The following is a 23,482-nucleotide window of genomic DNA, read 5'->3' as shown; positions in this document are numbered from 1 at the left end:
CTCCTGGGGACTTAAACGAGACGGCCCAACAGGCACCCCCCACCCCTCACTCACCCCACCTCCCGAACCAGGCCTACAAATACATTAAAGTTTCTTTATATAATTACGGGTACTTTTATGGGCTCACCATAGCCCGTGCTACATGAACACTTCGTTCTGAGCAGCTAAATCTTTAATACAACAACATACTTACGGGCTCACTATAGCCCCCTGCTACATGGAAATTTTGTTCAGAGTAGCTAAAACAACCTCTTTATATATACCCGTAGCATGGATCTGAAAAACGGTACACCAAGTCGAAATACTAATTAAAATGCCGTCTTAAGACATGGTTAATTAAAGACCATATAAGCCAAGTCATATTACAAATTGAAATATATTTACAAACAAAAAATCATATCAGAGAAATTTAACATTTTACATTTCTCTTCATGCTAATTGTGAGGTCGCAAAAAAAAAACCTGGTTAAGTTTGTTTAAATTTTGCCCCGAGGGGCGAGTTTATCCTGGTTATCTAACAGTTATCTAACAGAAAAACCTGGTTATCGAGCAGTTGTCTAGGTCAACTAGGCATGTGCCCAAGCACCAACTGCTTCACTTCTAATGACTGTAGACGTCCGGCACTGCTCTAGTTGTTCTGGCTACGTGAGTTTCTGCCGTTGTCATTGCAAGCTAACTTTTATTGCTAACTATATTGTTAGATATAAAATGTTATTGCTAATTTTCTATCTGCCGGGTCCAGAAAAGTTAGGTTGTTAAAAAAAAAAGATCGAATTACATAAAACTATGCACAAATTATCTAAAACCAAGAATAAATTATCTAAAACCCCGAACAAATTATCTAACACCACGAATAAATTATTTAAAACCACAAACAAATTACCTAAAACCACGAACAAATTACCTAAAACCACGAACAAATGATCTAAAACCAAGAACAAATGATCTTAAACCACAAATAAATTATCTAAAACCACGAGGAAGTGTTCTTAAAAAAAAAACTATAAAAATCATGTAATTACCAAAAGAAGGCACTAAACCGGAAAGACTGGATACAATGAAAGAACAGACAGTGTATAGCATGATATCTCCCAGTCACACCTTTTAACAAAACTCGTCATTCTAGCGAGAAGGGCTCCGTGCCTTGCACACCAAATGCTATACCAAAGTGGTATTGTGTGGTGATGCTTCTGACCCAAGACCTTACGACTGTGTGCAGCCAGGTCACTGTACCCGCGTCTCGAGTCGGGTCGGATCGGGTCAACCCGCTTTTTCACAACCCAGTGTTTTTGTGTTGAACAACTCATTACATATATATGTGTGTGTGTGTGTGTGTGTGTGTGTGTGTGTGTGTGTGTGTGTGTGTGTGTGTAAATCACAAAAATTAACACAATGAAAAATGTGTGTCAGACCACGAAGGAAGAATCGAAACAGGAATTTTCTTAAGTACTTCCGTATTTATTAATACATCTTCTGAAGGATCCTTCTGAAGATGTATGATTAAATACAAAAGTACTCAAGGAAATTCCCGTTTCAACTCTTCCTTAGTGGACTGACACTCATTCATTCATATATATATATATGTCGTACCTAGTAGCCAGAACGCACTTATCGGCCTACTATGCAAGGCCCGATTTGCCTAATAAGCCAAGTTTTCCAGAATTAATATATTTTCTCTAATTTTTTTCTTATGAAATGATAAATCTACCCATTTAATTATGTATGAGGTCAATTTTTTTTATTGGAGTTTAAATTAACGTAGATATATGACCAAACCTAACCAACCCTACCTAACCTAACCTAACCTATCTTTATAGGTTAGGTTAGGTTAGGTAGCCGAAAAAGTTAGGTTAGGTTAGGTTAGGTAGGTTAGGTAGTCGAAAAACAATTAATTCATGAAAACTTGGCTTATTAGGCAAATTGGGCCTTGCATAGTAAGCTGAGAAGTGAGTTCTGGCTACTAGGTACGACATATATATATATATATATATATATATATATATATATATATATATATATATATATATATATATATATATATATATATATATATGTCGTACCTAGTAGCCAGAACGCACTTCTCAGCCTACTATGCAAGGCCCGATTTACCTAATAAGCCAAGTTTTCCTGAATTAATATATTTTCTCTAATTTTTTTCTTTTCAAATGATAAAGCTACCTATTTCATTATGTATGAGGTCAGTTTTTTTTTTTTTGGAGTTAAAATTAACGTAGATATATGACCGAACCTAACCAACCCTACCTAACCTAACTTATCTTTATAGGTTAGGTTAGGTTAGGTAGCCGAAAAAGTTAGGTTAGGTTAGGTAGGTTAGGTAATCGAATAAACATTAATTCATGAAAACTTGGCTTATTAGGCAAATCGGGCCTTGCATAGTAGGCTGAGAAGTGCGTTCTGGCTACTAGGTACGACATATATATATATATATATATATATATATATATATATATATATATATATATATATATATATATATATATAAACACACCCACACTTTCAATTAAGTTTCTTATTAAATTATAAAAAACTTGAATTACAAAACTAAAAAACCACGCTAAAATTACGTCAGTTGAATCAAAGAAGATAACACAGTTGTATTATATGAAAAACATAATTATTTGGCCTAGACCTACATGTTCTCACACGACCTAAGATATATTTGTGATTCTCTATTAAACATTGGTAACCCACCGACGGCATTATTCGCTGCTAAAACACTATTACTAAAATCCACAAATGTCAATCACGTACTTACCCAGCTGCCATAAAAAGTATAAAACACATCAACTCAACAAAAAAAAAAACCGTTCAATGCACACTTTTAAGGACAAATACAAAAATATCACAGAACAGCCTTATTACCTTGTTGAAATATTCCATCTACACAACGGTACAGGACCAGTTCACACGAAATATATTACTACAACTTAGGTTCATTAAAGTTTCTTTTCTGAAATTGCTTTTCTTTTCTTGCAAGCCCCATGCAAGGGCGCACGCGAGACACACAGGTGACAAGCACTGGCCGACACCCCCGGGACGCAGAGACACGAGAGCGTGATGCTACCTCTACGACGTCCGGGCGACAACTGACTCCACCGCCAGCCAGCGCCCCTCACGCTCTCACACACCCATCATGGGTAAGGGTGGTGGGTGGGGGCAGCGGGATGGGGGGGATAGAGAAGCCCATGTTGAGGGATAGATAGATCGTAGGTGTGAAAGATTGTCATGTTGCGACGAGCGAGGGATAGTGGTGAAGTGGTGTGAGAAGTGGGAGGTTCGTGGCTAGCGAGAATAAAAGGGATCAGGGTTGAGGTGGATGGGTGGGTGTAGGAACACTCCGGAGATGATCTTGGGCGAGGGCTGGGGTTACTGGGGGATGGGTGGGGGGGCGAGATGCAGGTACAGTGGCGGGAATGGAGTCGCTCGCTGGCAGAAGTGGTCGCCAGCGCAAGTGAACGCTAGATAACAATGCCCGCGTCGTCAACGTGATAAATTCAACTCTACTGTCCACCAATGGGGAGGGGCAATTAACCGATAAAGTTATGAAATTATATTAAAATGTATTCATTTCTTTAAATAGCATCTTATTAATTCTTACGGACATCAACACAACCCTCTGTAACACACGCGACACATTAGTTGAGACCAAGAAGGTGCATAAATATCTCATCAGCAAACGTCTGAAGAAATTCACACCAACCCATTGAAGGATTTAAATCTTAACAAATTACTCTGTGTAAGTCAAGTCTTCTAAAATAAACATTACTAAATATTTGCTGGATAAAAAAAATAATAATAATACTCGATGCAGTTTAAGTATCAGTTTAGGAATACCATACCTGCATTACCATCAATTTTATCAATGACAAAAACAGGTGAGAAGTACACGGGTGAGTGATGTGTGATCCCGTGTGTGTGTGAACTGTTGCTTGATGCTCCACATAATACTCGCAGACAAACGACCTGATATTTATTATCTTGGAGTTTTAATGCCACCCCCCTTCACTGAGATCAGGGTCGGTGTATATAACCTGCCTCTCTACTCTCCTCTGTCTGTAGTCCACTACGGGCTCACCATAGCCCGTGCTACTTAGAACTTTTTGTTCCAGGTAGTGAATCTTAAACAACAACAACATCTCTGTATTACTGTATAATGTGCTACTACAAGAACGCACTTCACAAATGTTGTTTCCTTGTTGTCAGCGGTTGACAAGAGGAGGGTTAAGTCCCCCTTTCTCTGCTAGAGCACTGCTTGTGTTGCAAGCAATCCCAGCTTTCAACCACGCAACCATCAGTGAGGATTTCAATTGCGTGCCTGTGATCTGATTTTCACAGTTGAAAGGTATGGTGCAGGGACTTCCCTCATCCATGGTAATCGGGGTGACAGGTACATTTCACAGTTGCTTGGGTCTGACAGAGAGGTCCTGGAGAACAACCCAACTCTACACAGGAGAAACAATTAGCCTTGTCTTCGAGGTCAGTGTCAAGAGACACAATGTAGTGTCTCTTTTGGACGCGGTATGGCGCCACTCACCGCAGCAGTCAACCACACGGAACATTATTCTGGAAGCCGTCCAAGCCAAAGTGACCTTTTTCTACAGTATATTGACGCAATATACATTTTCCTGCCGTTCATTTAACTCAGCAGCTGAAGTGATTGGTGCTACCACCACTAGTGCTGCTGCTACCACCACTAGTGCTGCTGCTACCACCACTAGTGCTGCTGTTACCACCACTAGTGCTGCTGTTACCACCACTAGTGCTGCTGTTACCACCACTAGTGCTGCTACTACCACCACTAGTGCTACTACTACCACCACTAGTGCTGCTGTTACCACCACTAGTGCTGCTGTTACCACCACTAGTGCTGCTGCTACCACCACTAGTGCTGCTGTTACCACCACTAGTGCTGCTGTTACCACTAGTGCTGCTACTACCACCACTAGTGCTACTACTACCACCACTAGTGCTGCTGTTACCACCACTAGTGCTGCTGTTACCACCACTAGTGCTGCTGTTACCACCACTAGTACTGCTGTTACCACCACTAGTGCTGCTGTTACCACTAGTGCTGCTGTTACCACCACTAGTGCTGCTGTTACCACCACTAGTGCTGCTGTTACCACCACTAGTGCTGCTGCTACCACCACTAGTGCTGCTGTTACCACCACTAGTGCTTCTGTTACCACCACTAGTGCTGCTGTTACCACCACTAGTGCTGCTGTTACCACCACTAGTGCTGCTGTTACCACCACTAGTGCTGCTGTTACCACCACTAGTGCTGCTGTTACCACCACTAGTGCTGCTGCTACCACCACTAGTGCTGCTGTTACCACCACTAGTACTGCTGTTACCACCACTAGTGCTACTACTACCACCACTAGTGCTGCTGCTACCACCACTAGTGCTGCTGCTACCACCACTAGTGCTGCTGTTACCACCACTAGTGCTGCTGCTACCACCACTAGTGCTGCTGCTACCACCACTAGTACTGCTACTACCACCACTAGTGGTGCTGTTACCTCCGAATCCAGCTCATGGCGTGACGCTTGGACTCATGCCCTTACACCGAATGTCTCTGTTCACCTCGCAATATACAGGTACCCGGGAATTAGCAAACTATTTTGAGTGTCATTGTGGTAAATGGTCAGTGCTACGTTGGCCCAGAGCAGCATGTCAAATTTTTTTTTACGGTCAATGTCCCTTATATATATATGTATATATATATATATATATATATATATATATATATATATATATATATATATATATATATATATATATATATATATATATATATATATATATATATACATACATATATATTCGTACGAATTTTCTCAATATTTCTTATGTTTCTCTTTACTGTCGATGGTAATTGAAAAATCAATTCTCCAAAATTCATTTTTATTTATAGTCTGACGCGACGCTTGAACGCGTTTCGTAATAATTTATTACATTTTCAAAGACTTTAGTTTACACACACACACAACTGTAACCTGAAAACACTTAACAGAGTTTTACTTATTCTAACGCTAAACAGCTTGTCTTATATACTCGCATTTGGGTGAGGTGATATGTTGAAACAGTTTTGGATGAGGTGAACAAACTTTTGACCAACACAAGACAGAACACGGAACAATGGGTATTAATTGGATAAATGAGAGGGAAGAATGGAAGTAAATGAAAAGGGCCTATTGGCCCATACTTCCTCTTGATGCTTCTATATTGGTACGGAGTCTTGAAGTGGGCTACCCACTTCAAGTCTTTGAAAATGTAATAAGTTATTACGAAACGCGTTAAAGTGTCGCGTCAGACTAGAAATAAAAATGAATTTTGGAGAACTGAATTTTCAATTACCATCGACAGTAAAAAGAAACATATGAAATATTGAGAAAATTCGTGTTAGAGTTATTAATATTACTTTTTCGATCATATTTAACAACATATATATATATTATATATATATATATATATATATATATATATATATATATATATATATATATATATATATATATATATATATACTAGAAGATACAATGGGTTTATGAGAGTATTTAGCATTGATGTTTATACATTCTTGTAAAGCCACTAACACGCATAGCGTTTCGGGCAGGTCCTTAATCTAACAGATCATTTTATGTAGGTAATTTCTAGCAATATTGAAAATTTTTTAACAGGTACTTTGTAAGATAATTTGACAAAGATTAGTAGGTACATTAAAGTAAAATTTTAGGGTATCAACAGGTACATAGTAGCATAATTTGGGGATTATTTCAAGGTATAATGTTGCAAAATATGCGTTTAATATAACAAACATGATATAAGATGATTAGCAGTGATTACAATGGTGAAATTGGATGAAATCCCCCAATATATGTATTGGGTAGTACATATATTGGGGGACTAGGTAGCACTAGATACAGTGCGAGTTTATGGCACTCGGTAGGAAATTATGAAGATGAAATTAGGTAGATACTTTTTGGTTTTATTTTTAAATAAATTAAAAGTTGGATAATTCGTTAGGGAGCGAGTTCCATAGACCAGGTCCCTTTATTTGCATAGAGTGTTTACACAGATTATGTTTAATTGGGGATATCAGAGATATTTATTTTTGGTGTCCTGCCCGAAACGCTTTGCGTAATAGTGGTTTTAGGCATTGTATGTACTAGCTCTATCTATGAATCCATCAACTTTTGTATTTCACCTTGTATGTATGTACTTTACCTGAATAAATATTTGTATTTGTATTTGTGTGTTGATTATGGCCACAATAACGAGGCTGAAGATGTACTGACCAAACCACACACCAGAAGATGAGGAGACGACGACGTTTCAGTCCGTCCTGGACCATTATCAAGTCGAATGTCGAATGTAGAGGAATCTTGATATTGAGAAATAATGTAGTTATCTCCGACATTGTAAAAATGTTCTAAACATTGACAAATAATTTAGTTGCTGCAACTCTAAATTCATTTTCTATGTTGGTCAGCTGTTGTTGCAGTATGGTAAACTCCTGTAAGAACTGCAAATCAAATCAAAATATTTATTCAGGTAAAAGTACATACATAGAAGATGAGTTACAAACATAATGTTGGATTTATAGATCGAGCTAGTACATACAATATTTAAACTTAGCTGATCCCAGCACAGGCGCAAGACGCTCACGCTTGGGGTTCAGGGGCCAGATTCACGAAAGCACTTACGCAAGCACTTAAGAACCTGTACATCTTTTCTCAATCTTTGGCGGCTTTCTTTCCAATTATTAAACAGTTTACAAGCGTGAAAACTTCCCATTTAACTGTTGGTATTGTTATAAACAGCCATCTGGTGCTTCGGAGCTCATTAACTGTTTAATAATTGGAAACAAAGCTGCCAAAGATTTAAAAAAGATGTACAGGTTCGTAAGTGCTTGCGTAAGTGCTTTTGTGAATCTGGCCCCAGTATTACAGCGGTAGGCCTAAAAAAATATTGATTTTGTATATTTAACGCTTTGCGAATTGATAAAAACGGTAACATAATAAAGGATATACTAAGTGTCTAGACGGGCCGAGTAGAGTCGCAGAAATGCGTTAATCAATGATTCACGCATTTGAATCAATTGATTGAAATATTCCGGATTTCGCATTCAGATTGTGTTGTGAGAGAAAGAGTTCCTCCAAAACCATTGCGACGTGATTTCCATTTCAACAGTCTTACAAACATATCGGACACTTCAATTCCATAAGAACCAGGGCGTCCTCGTCCTGAACAACCCGGATTGCGCTCACTTTTGTAACAGCAATCATCGCCAAGCGACGACACAAATTCAAAAGAAATAATATTCTCAAGAACCTCTAGCGGTTCTAAAGGCGTAATCACCAAACAACGCTAAAGCATGGGGCAGGACACACGTCCCACCTACGTCACTACGTCCCACCTACGTCACTACGTCCCACCTACGTCACTACGTCCCACCTACGTCACTACGTCCCACCTACGTCACTCTCATACAGGGTAACTGTCCAACGAAGTGAACGGAACTGCGCTCAACGTCTGCTGTCCATCCTTTTAGTCGCGACGCCGAGAAACGAAAACGGCAGAAAGAGAGGAAATGTACAACACAACGAACTTTCCTGGCTACGTATCTTGTAGCTCAAAATTCAGACACAAAACATCCTGTTCAGGATTCTGAATTAGAAGCGGACAAAATCGTAAATAAAGACAGACACTACCTAATTTAAAACTGTGAAGCCTCAGCACACAGCGACTGTGTACACACACTACCAAAACATATGAAATTGAGGGCAAAGAAACAGGAAGAGAAATTCAAGCCAGTAAAGGACCAACAGAATGTGTTTAAAATTCTACCAAAGGATTTAAAACTGAGGTAGCAAAGCCAAATGAGACGAGGAGACAAAAACACAAATTGCATATGATAGAGGCGCAACACAATTTTTTTCCCAGTGATATACGGGAATGATGTGATGTACGGCTAATTCATTCATTTGATAAATGGTGAATTATAATTATTTAATCAATATCCGTGCAATACAGATGATATTGCAACTCATAAAGTTGAATATACAAATAAGAACCGACCTCCAGGTACCTCGTACCAGCGGGTCTGAAGCAATCCGCCCCACCTAATAGACCGTCGTATTTTGACGTATACTTTACCTAAGGCCAACAATTATCGTACTAAAAAATGGCCCTAAATTGTTAACCATTATAGTAATAATTGCATAGCAATGAACAAATATATAAAAATGAAAGGGTTTTCTTCTTGAGACGCTTAATTCTTACTAATACCAAATTTAAATAATTTTCTGGCAATGCAAGAACTTTGACGACAACACCTGGCAACTCTTATTGAGTCCTGACAAAAAGTTTACAGCACCTTAGAACGCATTGGTTGAACACTGGCTGATAGTTACCGCACATGACGGTCTAGCTCTAGGCTGTCTGCGTGTTGACTATGATTGCTTATCTACATCGATTAATTGATAAAGATTAAGCCACCCAAAAGGTGGCACGGACACGAATAGCCCGTAATGCTTACCTAGTGAGACACGCGCATATATACCAAAAACAGGTCCCCGGTTCAACTGCATAAACGACCTCGAATATACATTTTATAGCATAACTAAACATAAATCACACACGGCCTGTTGGTCTAGTGGTATGATTCCTGCTTTGGGTGCAGGAGGCCCCGGGTTCAAATCCCGGACAGGCCCTTAATGTTTTCCATCCTGAACTTCTTTTCAAAAGACAAATTAGTTGGCCAAATATTTCTTTGCATTTTACCTACATTTAGAGATGAATTATTAAGGAAAGCAGAGATCACATTGTTACAGTTTAAACAGCAAATCAATATGATACACATGTTATAAAGGATAACTAACTAGTTATACAATGATGCTAAAGAAATTTAGACACCCTCAGCCTGAGTCAAATGTTCAGTTAATTATGTAGAATTTAATATGTCAGTATTTTACTTTGATAAAATGCGATGAATTAATGAGTTATGACAGCAACGATTGTAGAACTGATGAGTAATAACTGCAACAGTTGTAGAACTGATGAGTAATGACAACAACGGTTGAAGAACTGATGAGTAATGACAACGAAGATGTAACATTATTCATCGCTATATATACTTACATCTCCTGAACATTTGACCCATAGTTCATCATGACTCAGGTAGACGTCGACGCGGGTAGACACGATTGACGTCGACGCGGGTAGACACGATCGACGTCGACGCGGGTAGACACGATCGACGTCGACGCGGGTAGACACGATCGACGTCGACGCGGGTAGACACGATCGACGTCGACGCGGGTAGACACGATCGACGTCGACGCGGGTAGACACGGTCGACGTCGACGCGGGTAGACACGATCGACGTCGACGCGGGTAGACACGATCGACGTTGCAACAGGTGAACCACTAAAATATTAGCGAGTCAAGCGTTTGTTTAGTAATGAAATTTGATTTGAAACCTCGTGTGTGTTCAGATGGATTCGATCCTGGTTACCTGCGGTATACCTTGCGTATACCCGGAGTATACCTGGCGTACAGTATACCCGGAGTATACCTGAAGTAGGTTCTGAAAAGCCTACTCCCCACCAAAACCCGGTCTGGGGCCCAGGTTCGTAGAGTGATTACTTGATCAAACAAGGCTGTTGCTCGGAGCGGCCCGTAGCCTCTCGTATCCATTATAGCCCGGTTGGTCCACCACTTCCTGTCTGGCTTTCTCCTGAATCTGTTTAATGTAAAAGTTGAGGCTGTGCAAATTTCATTCACTATATTCTAGAATTAGTTAGTTACATTTTATATTATATGCATATACTGATTTGGTGCTTAAAATTAAGTCTTATGATGTCTCCTATGTTCAATAGTGCGTTTCTTAATGTTGGTAAAAGGTAAGCAGTTAAGTTTAGAGTATAATTAAATGATAATAATTATAGTATAATTACTTGTTCGGGAAAGAAAATATTGAGGGCCTGTCCGGGAGTTGAACCCGGGACCTCCTGCACCCAAAGCAGGAATCATACCACTAGACCAACAGGCCATAGAAGAAAGAGTTTAGTTACGTTATTTAACTCTCCTTTTTAAGAATGTAATATGCCTATTGAAAATTACCAGAGCCTGTCCGGGATTCGAACCCGGGAGGTGAGTATTTAAAGCAAGCAATTTTTGTTTTTCTTGAGCAAAGCAAAATTTTCAACATGCAGTCAATCAACAGGTAAATCAACACTTAGTAATTGTTTCAACAATTAGATTGTCAGTAAGAAGTCAGAAATCATTATGATTGTGAAATGTTTTTAATGTTTAAAACATTGAAAGATAAAATGTCTTCATTAATAAGACAAAAATTATGTACTTGGAAAAGCTTTCAGTGCTTACCTGTCAGCGTCTACTGAGGCATCTGGCGAGATCTAGCTCTCGGACCCCCACCTTGTAACTCTTTTCATACCTACAATGTGTTCTAAATCTCTTAATTGACACTCGAGTTCCATATGTCGTGTTTTGTTCATAAATTTATGATTAGAGGCGACTGTCGCGACTTCTGCTTTCCAAACCTTCCACTTATTGGACTATTGAGACAGTCTCAGGGATGAGTTGGATTTGTCGTGTTAAGAATTTGTAAAGGAGTCGGCCCAGTGACTTTATTACTTGTTCAATGGCAGTAACTTGGCAGTAAATGCCAGTAAAGTAACTGAATGGCATCAAGATTGTAACTTGCTTAGCTAAATGAATTGTGGGGTTCAGTCCCTGAGCCCATTATGTGCCTCTGTAACCCTTTCCACTACCGCCCACAAGATTGGTATGGGGTGCATAATAAATGAACTAAACTAAACTAACTCAATGTCAGTCACGAGTGTGAAGACGAGGCCTGCAGTTTGTTGAGAGTTCTGTGGGACTGTTATCTGGGGTGTAAGGGTGTTAGTGTTAAGTTTCTTGTTGAGTGATTGGTGACGATTGGTGAAGGTATATGCTGTGTTGTTTCAGTGCGCTCCTGTGTTGCGTGTCGGTGTGTGTGAGATAGTCCCATTGGTGATATTGGCTGTTATGGAGGAAGCGTATTGTTTGGATTTTATGTCACGGGCGCCCTCACAGCTTGAACATTTGAGTGTGTCTGAAGTGCATGTTTGAGGTAAATGTGGGATTCTGCACATTTGATGCAAGAGAACGTTCAATCCCCGATGATCCAAGAGCTTGGGAACCATTTTTTTCCTTCCGTCTGCACTTAGCATCAGAAATCATAGTCTTTAACAACACGTGAAAATTATTCAACATTTTGGATAAGTCCCCCCCCCCCCCCTACCTCATATTTAAGATTTTTCTGTAACATGCCCAAGACCTGTCCGGGATGCGAACCCGGAAACCCTCGCGTCCTCACCTGGAATCATGACCAACACACTACTCTTCTTTGTGATGATATTTACTTCTTCCTCCTGGAAAAACACTCAGGGCCTGTCCGGGAGTTGAACCCGGGACCTCTCGCACCCTAAGCGAGAATCATACCACTAGACCAACAGGCCGTTATCTAGGACGTCCTATTCTTATATATTTGTCTGCTTAACCAATGCAATGTGAAAGTTTCATAGAAACAGGCTTGTAGTTCCCGTGTTAAATATTGTCTTTATCTGCCTTTGGGTGACCTCGATACACGTCTATTAAAGGCTTCCTTTCCCCTAGGAAAATTATTAATCAAAATATATACATTCCTATACAAATTATTAGCATAAAGGTGATGCCCGAAACGCTTTGCGTAATAGTGGCTTTAGGCATTGTATGTACTAGCTCTTATCTATAAAGCCAACAAACTTTGTAAAATCTCTTTATGTATGTACCTTTGCCTAAATAAAAATTATTATTATTATTATTATTATATAGTTACTTAAGTAGTTTTTACACATTTTAGTTTTAGTCAAAGTGTTTTTTCCCCAACTCACCTTGCCCGAAACGCTATGCGTGCTAGTGGCTTTAGTACTAACTCTATCTTTAAATCCAACATTATGTTTGTAACTAATCCTCTATGTATGTACTTTTACTTGAAGAAACATTTGATTTGATTTGAAGTCTAATAGTTTTTCAATACAAAAAATTTTCTTATTTCAAGATGAAAGATAAAGAAAGATTACCAAGCCCTGAAAATGTCAGAAGCGTGTCTGTCTTGGGATACAACTCCAGCTTTGTAAGACTTGCTGGCTCTCATTCCCACCGAGCTGCAAGTCTTCCATGAAACTTTCACGTTGTATCAGCACACCAAAAACTTATGAGACTTGAAAGAACAGGTAGAACAACGGCCTGTTGGTCTAGTGGTATGATTCTCGCTTAGGGTGCGAGAGGTCCCGGGTTCAACTCCCGGACAGGCCCTGGAAATATTTTTCCATAAGGAGCCATCCATATCAGAAAGGGAGGGAACTATCAGGAGAAAGCACCAAGCCATTACGACCTACCTGACCTGTTGGCTTGCAGGTTTTGTTCCAGCTCCAGGTGCAGCAGGTCCCGGGTTCAAATCCTGAAATCAAACAGGATTAACTTCCCCCCCCCCCCTAGGCCTAGACTAATAGTCCACAGAATGAAGATACACAGAGACCTGTGAATTGTTTCAAGCGTGGGTTGGACATGTATATGAGTGGGATTGGGTGGTTATAAATAAGAGCTGCCTCGTAAGGGCTAATAGGCCTTCTGCAGTTACCTTTATTCTTATGTTCTTATTAGTCTACAGGTCTATTTGATTCCTGTTTGATTTCAGGATTTGAACCCGGGACCTGCTGCACCTGTAGCTGGAACAAAACCTGCAAGCCAACAGGTCAGGTAAATCAGGTAGGTCGTAATGGCTTGGTGCTTTCACCTGATAGTTCCCTTCCTTTCTGATAAGGATGGCTCCTTATGGAAAAATATTTCCAGGGCCTGTCCGGGAGTTGAACCCGGGACCTCTCGCACCCTAAGCGAGAATCATACCACTAGACCAACAGGCCGTTATTAACAAGTTTCTATTCTTATAGATTTGTTTGTTTTGCCAATGTAGAGTGAAAGTTTTATAGAAACAGGCTTGCAGCTCCTTGGGAATTATACACCGGAAAATTTTACATTCAAAGCCGGAATAATATGCTTGGATCAACAGGCTATTCGTATATTTAATGTCTGATAATCTTTGTTTGTCTAAAAACAAAAGAGTCAAAGTGGTTTGGCACCGTTCCCACCCCAGCTCCATTTCTTCATAATCTAAGTGTTAGCAAAGCTCATTTCATTACCATTTTCAATCACTAGGAGGCTGAATTAGGGGCCGGGCTTATAGAGCGACCTTTTGACCGCAGAGTCAGACAGCGTCAGACACTCTTAACTTAATAGCCCCTTCCCCGAGGGAAAGAAACAGAGTGAGAGGTAGAAATAGCCTAAGCTACGCTATCACTTTGAGATGTATTTTTTTTCTCGTCTCAATAAACATACTTGAAGAAACCGAGTCTCAAACTACACCCCCTGAGAAACAGAAGGCAGCAGAACCTCAGCAGGGAAACATCACCTTAACTACCTCCGCTGCTGAACATGGAAGGGGTATAACCCCTAAGAAAAGCCTCTATAATAAGGAGCAAATTTCCAAGGCCACTCATAGAAAACTAGGAGCCGGTAAAGCGCCAGAACTGACCAACCTGAGGTCAAAACACACAACATTGGCTGACCTGCAGCTCCCACGATGGCTTAATGATTGTAGGATGACATTTGTACTGTAAAATCGTCGTATAAAGCAGCACCAAAAAAGCTCTGCTTTCATACATACTGTATAAATAATTTATACCTATGTACCTTAACAAATATGTAATTGCCTGGAAACCAGAGCTAATTCATGTGAAAATGTGAGTGCCTTAACAGCACATTCATTAAAAAAAAAGAGAAATATAAATATTTCTTTACTTAGGGATCAGATGGGTTTTACCTGTGCATGTCGTAACAGCGGAACAGGTGTCATGCAAAAGCATGTAACCCCGACTCATCACCTCCCTTTAAACCTTATAAAGAAGGATCTGCTGTTCGAAGTTGAAAATACTATTTCCTAAAAGTAAATATATTTAATTTAAAAGACAAAAATATTTATGCAAATATTTATTTTCAAACGTAAGAATAAAAAATTGTTTAAATGTATTAGATGTATTATTATATTATAAATATAATGACAACATTTGAATTAAAAATATACTTAATATTTTTTTAAATATATTTTTTGTGAGCTATTATCTGCTAGACTGCAGCATCAATACGCAAGTTACAATGAAAAAAAAAATTATTGTTTCTCATTAAGTGTTTAGAGAACACTCACTTCTAGTTAGAGAGAAAGTTGATAAGGCTAACAAATTTCATGTCCTCGACAACAGTATAATGCTTGAAAGATATATATATTCAAAAGTTCATTAATCAATAATAATAGAAAATGCAAAGAAACGAAAACGCTTCTAGGGATAACTTGCGTATATTCAACATATACTTATCACATGGATTAACTCTTAGCAGTATTTACTATTTGGGCCTGCAGAATCGAGCTATTAGCTCTTGGACCCCGCCTTTCTAACCAATCTATTTTTCCTCTATTATGTCTACTACATATATTTCTCTAACACGCGCACACACACGCTGACCAAAGAGCCAGAGCTGAACCCCCAGCCGCAAGCACAACTAGGTGAACTAGGTGAGTAGAGCAATACACTGCAGCCGCAGGCAGCTTGCAGCACTTTTGTTTAAATCCCGGACCATGCTAATTATTACAGCACTACGTACATACAAGGGTCCCGAAAGTACAGTGCTACCGGGACCGATGCGGGTTTTGACCGAAACGCTATGCGTATTAGTGGCTTTATAATAATAATAATAATAATAATAATAATAATAATAATAATAATAATAATAATAATAATAATAATGTATTTAGGAAAAGTGCATACATAGTTGTAGAGTTACAGTACAAACATTCTGTTTGATTTAAAGATAGAGGTAGTACATACAATACCTATAGCCACTAGTACGCATAGCGTTTCGGGCAAAAAATTGTCCAAAAATTTAGGTATTGTATGTACTAGCTCTATCTATAAATCCAACATTTTGTATGTATGTACTTTTCCTGAATAAAAATGTATTTGTTATTATTTATTTATTTACAGTCGGGTTCGTTCTCGACGCACAATCGAGAATTCCGGGGTCGAATCCCGAGCGGGACAGAAATGGTTGGGCACATTTCCTTTCACCTAATGCATCTGTTCACCTACCAGTAAGTAGGTACTCAGCAGTTAGACAGCTTATTGTGGGGTTGCATCTTGGGCGGGGGTCAGTAATTCGGCCTTGACCTCAATAAAAACCAAACGTGTATGAATGCACTCTGGCTTCCTGTCCCTGGAGACAATGAATTAAATTATTATAATTATATTAAATTATTATTATTATATCCTCAAAATTCTAAAGTGTAATACAAATCCTAATCTTAAACGCTTCTTTTTTATAGTACTATATATAGTATAGTACATTCTTTTTTTGTACAAGAATGTAACAACTCTTGCTCATATTTACAAAAAAAAAGAACTAACAAAACCCATGGACACCAGACGAGGGAAAATTCCTGCATAATGTTGCACGAGTTCGACTCAACCAAAACAGAAATGCTATGAAAATATGAGGAGTTTGAAATTATGAAATGACGTCCCAAGTACAATACAATGATCAGATTTTAACCAATTTTAAAAGAAAAACAAAGTAGAACGTAATTACAAAAAAAGTCGTTTACTTAACCGCTTGGCAAGGAGAATGTCATGATTATACCAGATGTGTAAAGGATTTATATGTTAATGAAATAAATGTGCAGTAACTCAGGGCTCATTTGTGTTGAGTAATTATGACTGTGACTGCATTGAGTGGTAGCTTGCCAGGCGAGGCCACTGTAAGGAAGATAAGGGTAGATGAGTGGGTGGTACATTGTACAGTACCACCAGTCCACATCAAGGTTCATAGTAATTATTAAAGTAATTATAGTAAATAAATAGATAGTATTTATAGTAAATAACAAATTAAAATAAAGCTTTATATAGTAAAGTAAGCTTTAGGGGATTAGGCCTACACTTTTAGATAAAACAAATTATGAGAATTGCAGTTACTTTATAGTCTAAATGTATACTAAAGGATTTACAATCTGCTTTACTCTCAGTTTGGATACTGTTTGTTCTAAGATGTTACCTGAGATATTAGTTATAAGATCTATTTGATTGGTAGATTTGTTTCCAAGTCATATGTAGTGTGTTTTGTTAATGTAGATGGTGAGTGTGTGAGTGGACAGACAAATGTAAACTTTTTCTTGTTCTATATTTGTCTCGTTTAAGATGTCTCGATTAGTTTATAAGAAATTGAAGATTTGCTCATTACTGAACTGATAATGGTTAAATTTAGTAGCACCGAATAGTGACTTTGAGATTGATGACTCGATTGTGCTATTTTCTAAACCTGTTGACCAGGTACTTCATTGTAATTGCCAGATATTTGATTGCGTTAATGGAAACATAAATTCGAGGTTAGATTATTGTCGGTTGATGCCATACACAGGACTAGCTGCTCATACAGCGACTGAGGCCAGGTGAAGGATGCAACATTTGCAAGGTAAGGGAGAGAGCCTTTATATTTATACATTTTTCGTTAAAATATTTACGTAAAATCAGTTATTGCAGGCAGACCTGGTATATACTGATCTTCTGCTATTTAAAGACTCCAGCGCTTATCTACTATCAATAAGAAATAGGCATCCTTATCATATTTAACTATACCGTACTTCTGTTAAGCCAGCTAATACAACTTTAAGTTCAACCTGCGTCGAAGAGAGAGATTGTCTGTTAAGCGATGTCCAATAACAGTATCTACGGTGCCGAGGTCAGTGTACTCCCTAATCAAGACTCCACATCCTACCTATCACAACTGAACCAACACAATAAACACGTAGTGCTTTCTTAAGGTAATTTTCTAATTATACAATTATCTGTTGCATTATCGAGGATCGAACGCCCACCACACAAGCAACGAAACCGTCGCTCTACCGACTGCTTCAAGTAGATTAAAGTTGTAAGTTAGTAAACCTGTCACTGACTAAAATTTTGAGAGTTGCTTTACACTTGTAGGTTGTATGTTTCCGACTTCAGAACGAAAGTTTTCTGTGAAGGTTTAAGTTACATTGAATTCTATCAAAAATTTACGTTTGCGAAATATGTTAACTATCGTGAATGTGTCTAATTTCAAAAGTTACATATTTATTGATATAGAATTTAGTAATATAAATTATGTTCAATACATAATTCTACATTTTCACCATATAATGTAGGCCTAAATGGAAAACTTTAAGATGTTTATTTTGTGTATTTAGTTGATAATATTTGTATACATTTGTATTTCTTTACTTTATTTGTGAACAGATTCTATGATGCTGAATACGGAACACAAAGAAATATTTCCTACCGTCTTGATGACCAAGATGCATTTCCCTACCATCTTGATAGCCTAAAGATGTACGCCCTACCATCTTGATGACCTTGAATTTCCCTACTATCTTGATACCCTGAAGATGCATTTCAACAGTTTCTTCTTGATCTGACAGACTGGCTGATAAAGCAAGATAATTGTGTAACATGAACCTTGATCCCGCTAAGGCGAGGCTCGCTAAATACACACACCATCCTGCAGTTCAATTCAAGACACTTTACCTCGTTCGTTGTGAGTAACCGTCGTTAAACAATCTTGAAAAGGGTTTTGATGGACATAGTTATTACAACTTAAATTAATAACTAAACCAATATTGTTTAATTCCACTCGCAACACCCGTTACGTCTGGCAACTTGATCCGAAAAGCCTAGTCATCATTATGAAAGGGTTTCGGCGGGACGAGGCTCCGCCACTGTGCAGACGCCACCACTACCTGCTTTACAACACACGCCTGCGGCCTCCTCCTCTGTCAACACTGGTTACTCCTCCCCTGGAACACCTACCTGCACCCGGTACCCATCTGCATCAGGCCACTAAGACAGCGATTACAACGATACCGTATTTTAATTGCATTGTAAAAATTGTAGCCTATTAACACTTAATCAAGTTCGGAAGTGAAGAGGCACATTGCTAGTAAGTATATTGCAAATTCACGCATTCGTATTTCTTCAATGAATCTTAATTGATATTGTAAATACACAAAAAATTATTGTAAATACATGTTTTATATATTATATTATATATATATATATATATATATATATATATATATATATATATATATATATATATATATATATATATATATATATATATATATATATATATATATATATATGTATGATTAGACTAAGATCGGAGATCTGGCAAATCTTAACAAAATGTATTGAAGATGAGCGCGTATTTTACTGTATAAGTGATAAACAAAAGACGGCACCAACCCGGAAAGATTCTTTAGCACCTCCGGGTCATTTCATGGCGTTATAACAAATATATATATTTTAATATACAGTTTTTTTTTAAATGACTTCATATTGATATCTGTACTTTACAGTGAGTAACAAAGAGACAAATGGACCGGTGGGTCAGCAGGCACCCAGCAGGCTGTCCCAGGACCTCATTACCGAGAACCACGTGCAAGCGGCGCTGACCTCAGACAAAGGCAATGACGCTCAGCTGCTGACGTGGTCCGTAAAGGACTTCACTACCAAAGGTGACAACTACGCATGCATCGTGACAAGTATAGCGGTCAATTATCGTCAAGGAGGAGAAGAGAAGAAAGTCACGTATGTAGCCAAGTGTAATCCGTGTCGTCAGATGTTATCCTTCAACAAATTTACTAACGTAATATTTCAGAAGGAAGCCGGATTTTACACGGATTTGGTGCCTTTGCTAAACGACCAACTGAAGCGCGCCGGACAACAACCATTACGGGTAGCCCCCTGCTATTTCTTCCACTTGGAGGAAGACGAGGAAGTCATAATTCTTGGAGACTTACGTCCAGAGGGTTACAAGATGTTTGACCGCAAGAAAGGAATGAACAAGGCACACGCCGTCCTGGTGTTGCGGGAGCTGGGTAGGCTTCATGCCGCCTCCATCTTGCTTCAACACGAAATTTCAGAAGATCTGGGAGCTAAGTACACATACCTTCAGAAAGATTTCCATTCTTTCTATGAAGACGCTTCTGCAGACTTCGTTAAAATGATCGGAGGAGCATTCACCACCGCAGCGAACATGGCTGGTAAAATCGATGGGTACGAGAAAGTGGCTTCCTGGCTGAGGGACTTCGGACCGAAGAGTATGGACGGTTTAGCTCAACAGTTAGAAAACAGTCCTCCATTTGACGTCCTTTGCCATGGTGACTCTTGGAACAATAATATTTTGTTCAGGTAAGCTATACCTGTTTGTCTATATAAACAAAACGTATATAAACACGGCCCTTGTTCATTTGATTTATCACGCTATTGTGATTTCTGTGTGTAATTAGTCTATATAAACATGTGACACTGGTTAACACGCAAACGCCGAAACACTGTCCATAATGTTCTTACAGCTCTTAATTTTCAGCCTTCCAGTGTTTTCGAAAATAGTAACCTATCTTTCTTTCTCTCATATTTTTTTTTTTTTTTGAGATATATACAAGAGTTGTTACATTCTTGTACAGCCACTAGTACGCGTAGCGTTTCGGGCAAGTCCTTAATCCTATGGTCCCTGGAATACGATCCCCTGCCGCGAAGAATCGTTAAATTATATATTTAAATTTATGTTAAATCGTATATATTATATATATATATTTTCATACGAGGCAGCTCCTATTTATAACCACCCAATCCCACTCATATGCATGTCCAACCCACTATGTAGCTTGTATTACGAACATTCATGCATTGATTCTTTGGTTTTAAATTCTTACTAATCAAAGCTTACCTTGCAGGTATGATGAGCAAGGCCTCCCCGTGGATGTCAGACTCTTGGACTTCCAGATATGTCGCAAAGCTTCCCCGGCCACCGACCTCAATTACTTCATGTACACCAGTTTCAACGGAGACGACAGAAAGGACAACTTAGACGTGTTCATAAACACCTACTTCGACTCCGTGAAGAAGGTGATGGAGGCCGGCGGTGCTGGTGTTGGGTTCACAGTTCAGGAACTTCGTCAGGAGTATCACAAGAAGAACCTGTTTGGGTTAATCATGGCGATGATGGTCGTTCCTCTTGTGGTTAGTGAGGGCGCAGACGTGATGGATCTGGACAGTCCGATAGAAGACATGGACAAGTTCATGAAGGAGCACCAGGAGAAGGTCTCCCAGGAGCTGGACAACAACCCGCTTCTCCGTCCTCGACTGCTCGCTATATTTGATGACATGGTGGAGTATGGAATAATATCATAGGTGTGAGCCGGCTTAAACTAAAATAAAGAACAACGCTGACATCAAACTGCTTGTTAAAAACCATTCCATTATTACGAGACTCACATAATGTTTAAATTCGGTCAACAAGTACTGCATGATTACTTGCAAGTGCCAGTAACGCGTTACTGAAGAGATTACCTTAGATAATAGAGTATGTCAGGAGCCCCTTGCTGGACGTACTTACCTAGTTGTGCTTGTGGGGGTTGAGATTTGGCTCTTTGGTCCCGCCTCTTTACTGTCACCTAACTGTAGACGCGTGTTGCCGCGGTGAGCGCAGATCACGCAGATCAAATAAATAATTTGTGCATAACTGAGGGGTAATCCTGCACTTTAGCGGAGAGGCAGGGGAGGGGGGGGGGGTGATCACTTGGAAGGGGGCCCCAGGGCATTGGTTTACCCAGGGTTTACAATGTTGTTAAGACATTGGGTATAGTTTGGCTGTTTGATGAATGTATCATGTCCAGATGTCAGATATTCTAACTAGTATTGTGAGAGATAATGGAGACACATTTAAATCTCTCAACACGTTAACGAGACGAGATCATTCGAGGCCTGCATACACCATACGTTTACTCACTGAGCATGATTATGCTTAACAGTTGGCATTATATATATCAAACTTATCGTGATGGAAACTCCGGCGTTGATCCGGGCGAATACACACCTGCCACGGGGTTAACAGTTTATTGTTGCTGTTGGTTAAGTAAGAGAGAAGCAACTCTATCACTAATCTTCAAGACATGTTTATGTATTGAATCCGGAATGACATATAACCCAAGACCCAAGCCGGATATCATTAGTTTACAGCGGGAGTGTGACAGCACACACATTCACGCTGTGAGTTTATAAATATTTTAACGGGCTATTCATACCCGTGCCACCTTTTGAGTGGCTTAATCTTTATCAATCAATCAATCTGTGAGTTTATAAGCAAACAAGTCTCATGCTGATCTCATGACCATAAACTGCACCCTAAGGCCCTATATAGAAATTAGATCACTAGCCTTGAAACTGCATCGCAAATCTGTGAATAAAATCAGCACGCTACAAATGTAAATCAAATGACATGTAGAACATTGAGCTATGTTCCCCAACCTGTTATGTGGCTTTGTATTCTTCATGTCGAGTATAATTAACAAAACTGTGAATAAACTGTTGGTGTATATGTTAACAAACGCTGCTGTAACCAGCTCATCACTGCTACAACTTGCTGAGGTAAAAGAATGTTGGGATTCAGTTCCCGAGTCCACTATGTGCCTCCCACTCATTGTTCCCAGTCACTCGCAGTGTGGGTATGTGGACCCATACCAGGATGGACTACCACTAAGATGATGAAAGAAAAGGCAGCATAACGATACAGACTAGAAAGTGAAGGGACGACGACGTTTCGGTCCGTCCTGGACCATTCTCAAGTCGATTGTGAGAATCGGCTTGAGAATGGTCCAGGACGGACCGAAACGTCGTCGTCCCTTCACTTTCTAGTGTGTGGTCTGGTCAACATATTTCAGCCACGTTATTGTGACTCCTCGTCTGCATAACGATACAGAAAAAGTGACCTGCTGGTGTAGGGTTTGACTCCTGCTGCGAGTGCGAGGGTTTCCTACATAGTTCCTGGTAAACGACTAATTTCAATATGAGGAAGAGAAACAACCGACAAAGCTAAGAGTAGAACCAATTTGGCATGATGTTTAGGAGTAGTATTCCTGCTTTGCTTGTTATCAAACAAGAGGTTTTTGCTGTCAAACGTTGAAAAGATTAAATCTATTTTTAATACACTTCTTCTAACCGTATAAGCATAAGAGACAATTCTATGATTCCCAAACACAGTCTAGTCATTTTTCTATCAAACATTTTATAGGATGAAAAAGTAACGAAGATTATCAAACAAGAAAATGACAGCAATGTAGTTGTTGGTCTCGGCTGGATACGTTCCCCTCCTCAAATGCAGCAGTTCGCGACTTTAATTCCAAGGATGATACACACCTGTTTTCTATAAACCTTTCCCAGTACACCAGATAAATCTATAGGACTAAGAACTCTTTAATCGAC

General features: G+C 39.2%; 3 protein-coding genes and 5 non-coding genes across 9 annotated transcripts in view; 4 read left to right on the top strand and 4 right to left on the bottom strand.

The window, feature by feature from the left end:
- The window catches only part of LOC123761720 (E3 ubiquitin-protein ligase RNF220), a 151,465-nt gene extending 148,360 nt beyond the window's left edge, over positions 1–3,105 (bottom strand). For both annotated transcript variants that reach the window (XM_045747853.2, XM_045747854.2), the window contains exon 1: positions 2,883–3,105. In XM_045747853.2, coding sequence (XP_045603809.1) covers positions 2,883–2,900 — 18 coding nt within the window. In that variant the 5' untranslated portion in view covers positions 2,901–3,105. The remainder of the gene's footprint in view (positions 1–2,882) is intronic.
- A 1,283-nt stretch (positions 3,106–4,388) lies between these two features.
- Positions 4,389–5,648, top strand: LOC138368276 (uncharacterized). The gene has a single exon (XM_069330829.1). It carries the CDS (start codon positions 4,389–4,391, stop codon positions 5,646–5,648), a length of 1,260 nt encoding a protein of 419 aa, XP_069186930.1.
- Positions 5,649–9,667: 4,019 nt separating this feature from the next.
- On the top strand, positions 9,668–9,739 carry TRNAP-UGG (transfer RNA proline (anticodon UGG)). The gene has a single exon. It is a non-coding gene; the product is annotated as a tRNA-Pro (tRNA).
- A 1,268-nt stretch (positions 9,740–11,007) lies between these two features.
- On the bottom strand, positions 11,008–11,079 carry TRNAP-UGG (transfer RNA proline (anticodon UGG)). The gene has a single exon. It is a non-coding gene; the product is annotated as a tRNA-Pro (tRNA).
- A 1,402-nt stretch (positions 11,080–12,481) lies between these two features.
- TRNAP-AGG (transfer RNA proline (anticodon AGG)) lies at positions 12,482–12,553 on the bottom strand. Its single transcript has one exon. It is a non-coding gene; the product is annotated as a tRNA-Pro (tRNA).
- Positions 12,554–13,319: 766 nt separating this feature from the next.
- Positions 13,320–13,391, top strand: TRNAP-AGG (transfer RNA proline (anticodon AGG)). Its single transcript has one exon. It is a non-coding gene; the product is annotated as a tRNA-Pro (tRNA).
- A 536-nt stretch (positions 13,392–13,927) lies between these two features.
- TRNAP-AGG (transfer RNA proline (anticodon AGG)) lies at positions 13,928–13,999 on the bottom strand. Its single transcript has one exon. It is a non-coding gene; the product is annotated as a tRNA-Pro (tRNA).
- A 4,918-nt stretch (positions 14,000–18,917) lies between these two features.
- LOC123761718 (uncharacterized) lies at positions 18,918–21,458 on the top strand. The gene is made up of 3 exons (XM_045747852.2): positions 18,918–19,154; positions 19,576–20,410; positions 20,956–21,458. Coding segments are annotated over exons 1-3 (1,293 nt in total). The 5' UTR covers positions 18,918–19,153; the 3' UTR covers positions 21,413–21,458.
- Positions 21,459–23,482: the final 2,024 nt, after the last annotated feature.

The sequence above is a fragment of the Procambarus clarkii genome, chromosome 24 (assembly GCF_040958095.1).
Source record: "Procambarus clarkii isolate CNS0578487 chromosome 24, FALCON_Pclarkii_2.0, whole genome shotgun sequence".
In the NCBI taxonomy this organism is placed as follows: Eukaryota; Metazoa; Arthropoda; class Malacostraca; order Decapoda; family Cambaridae; genus Procambarus; species Procambarus clarkii.
The sequence above is the reverse complement of the archived record's forward strand: the minus strand, read 5'-3'. Positions and strand labels throughout refer to the sequence as shown.

Coding starts and splice junctions, on each gene's coding strand:
- LOC123761718 (XM_045747852.2), top strand. Junction 20,411..20,955: donor AACAATAATATTTTGTTCAG/GTAAGCTATACC, acceptor CTTACCTTGCAG/GTATGATGAGCAAGGCCTCC.
- LOC138368276 (XM_069330829.1), top strand. CDS start 4,389: ATGGTAATCGGGGTGACAGGTACATTTCACAGTTGCTTGGGTCTGACA.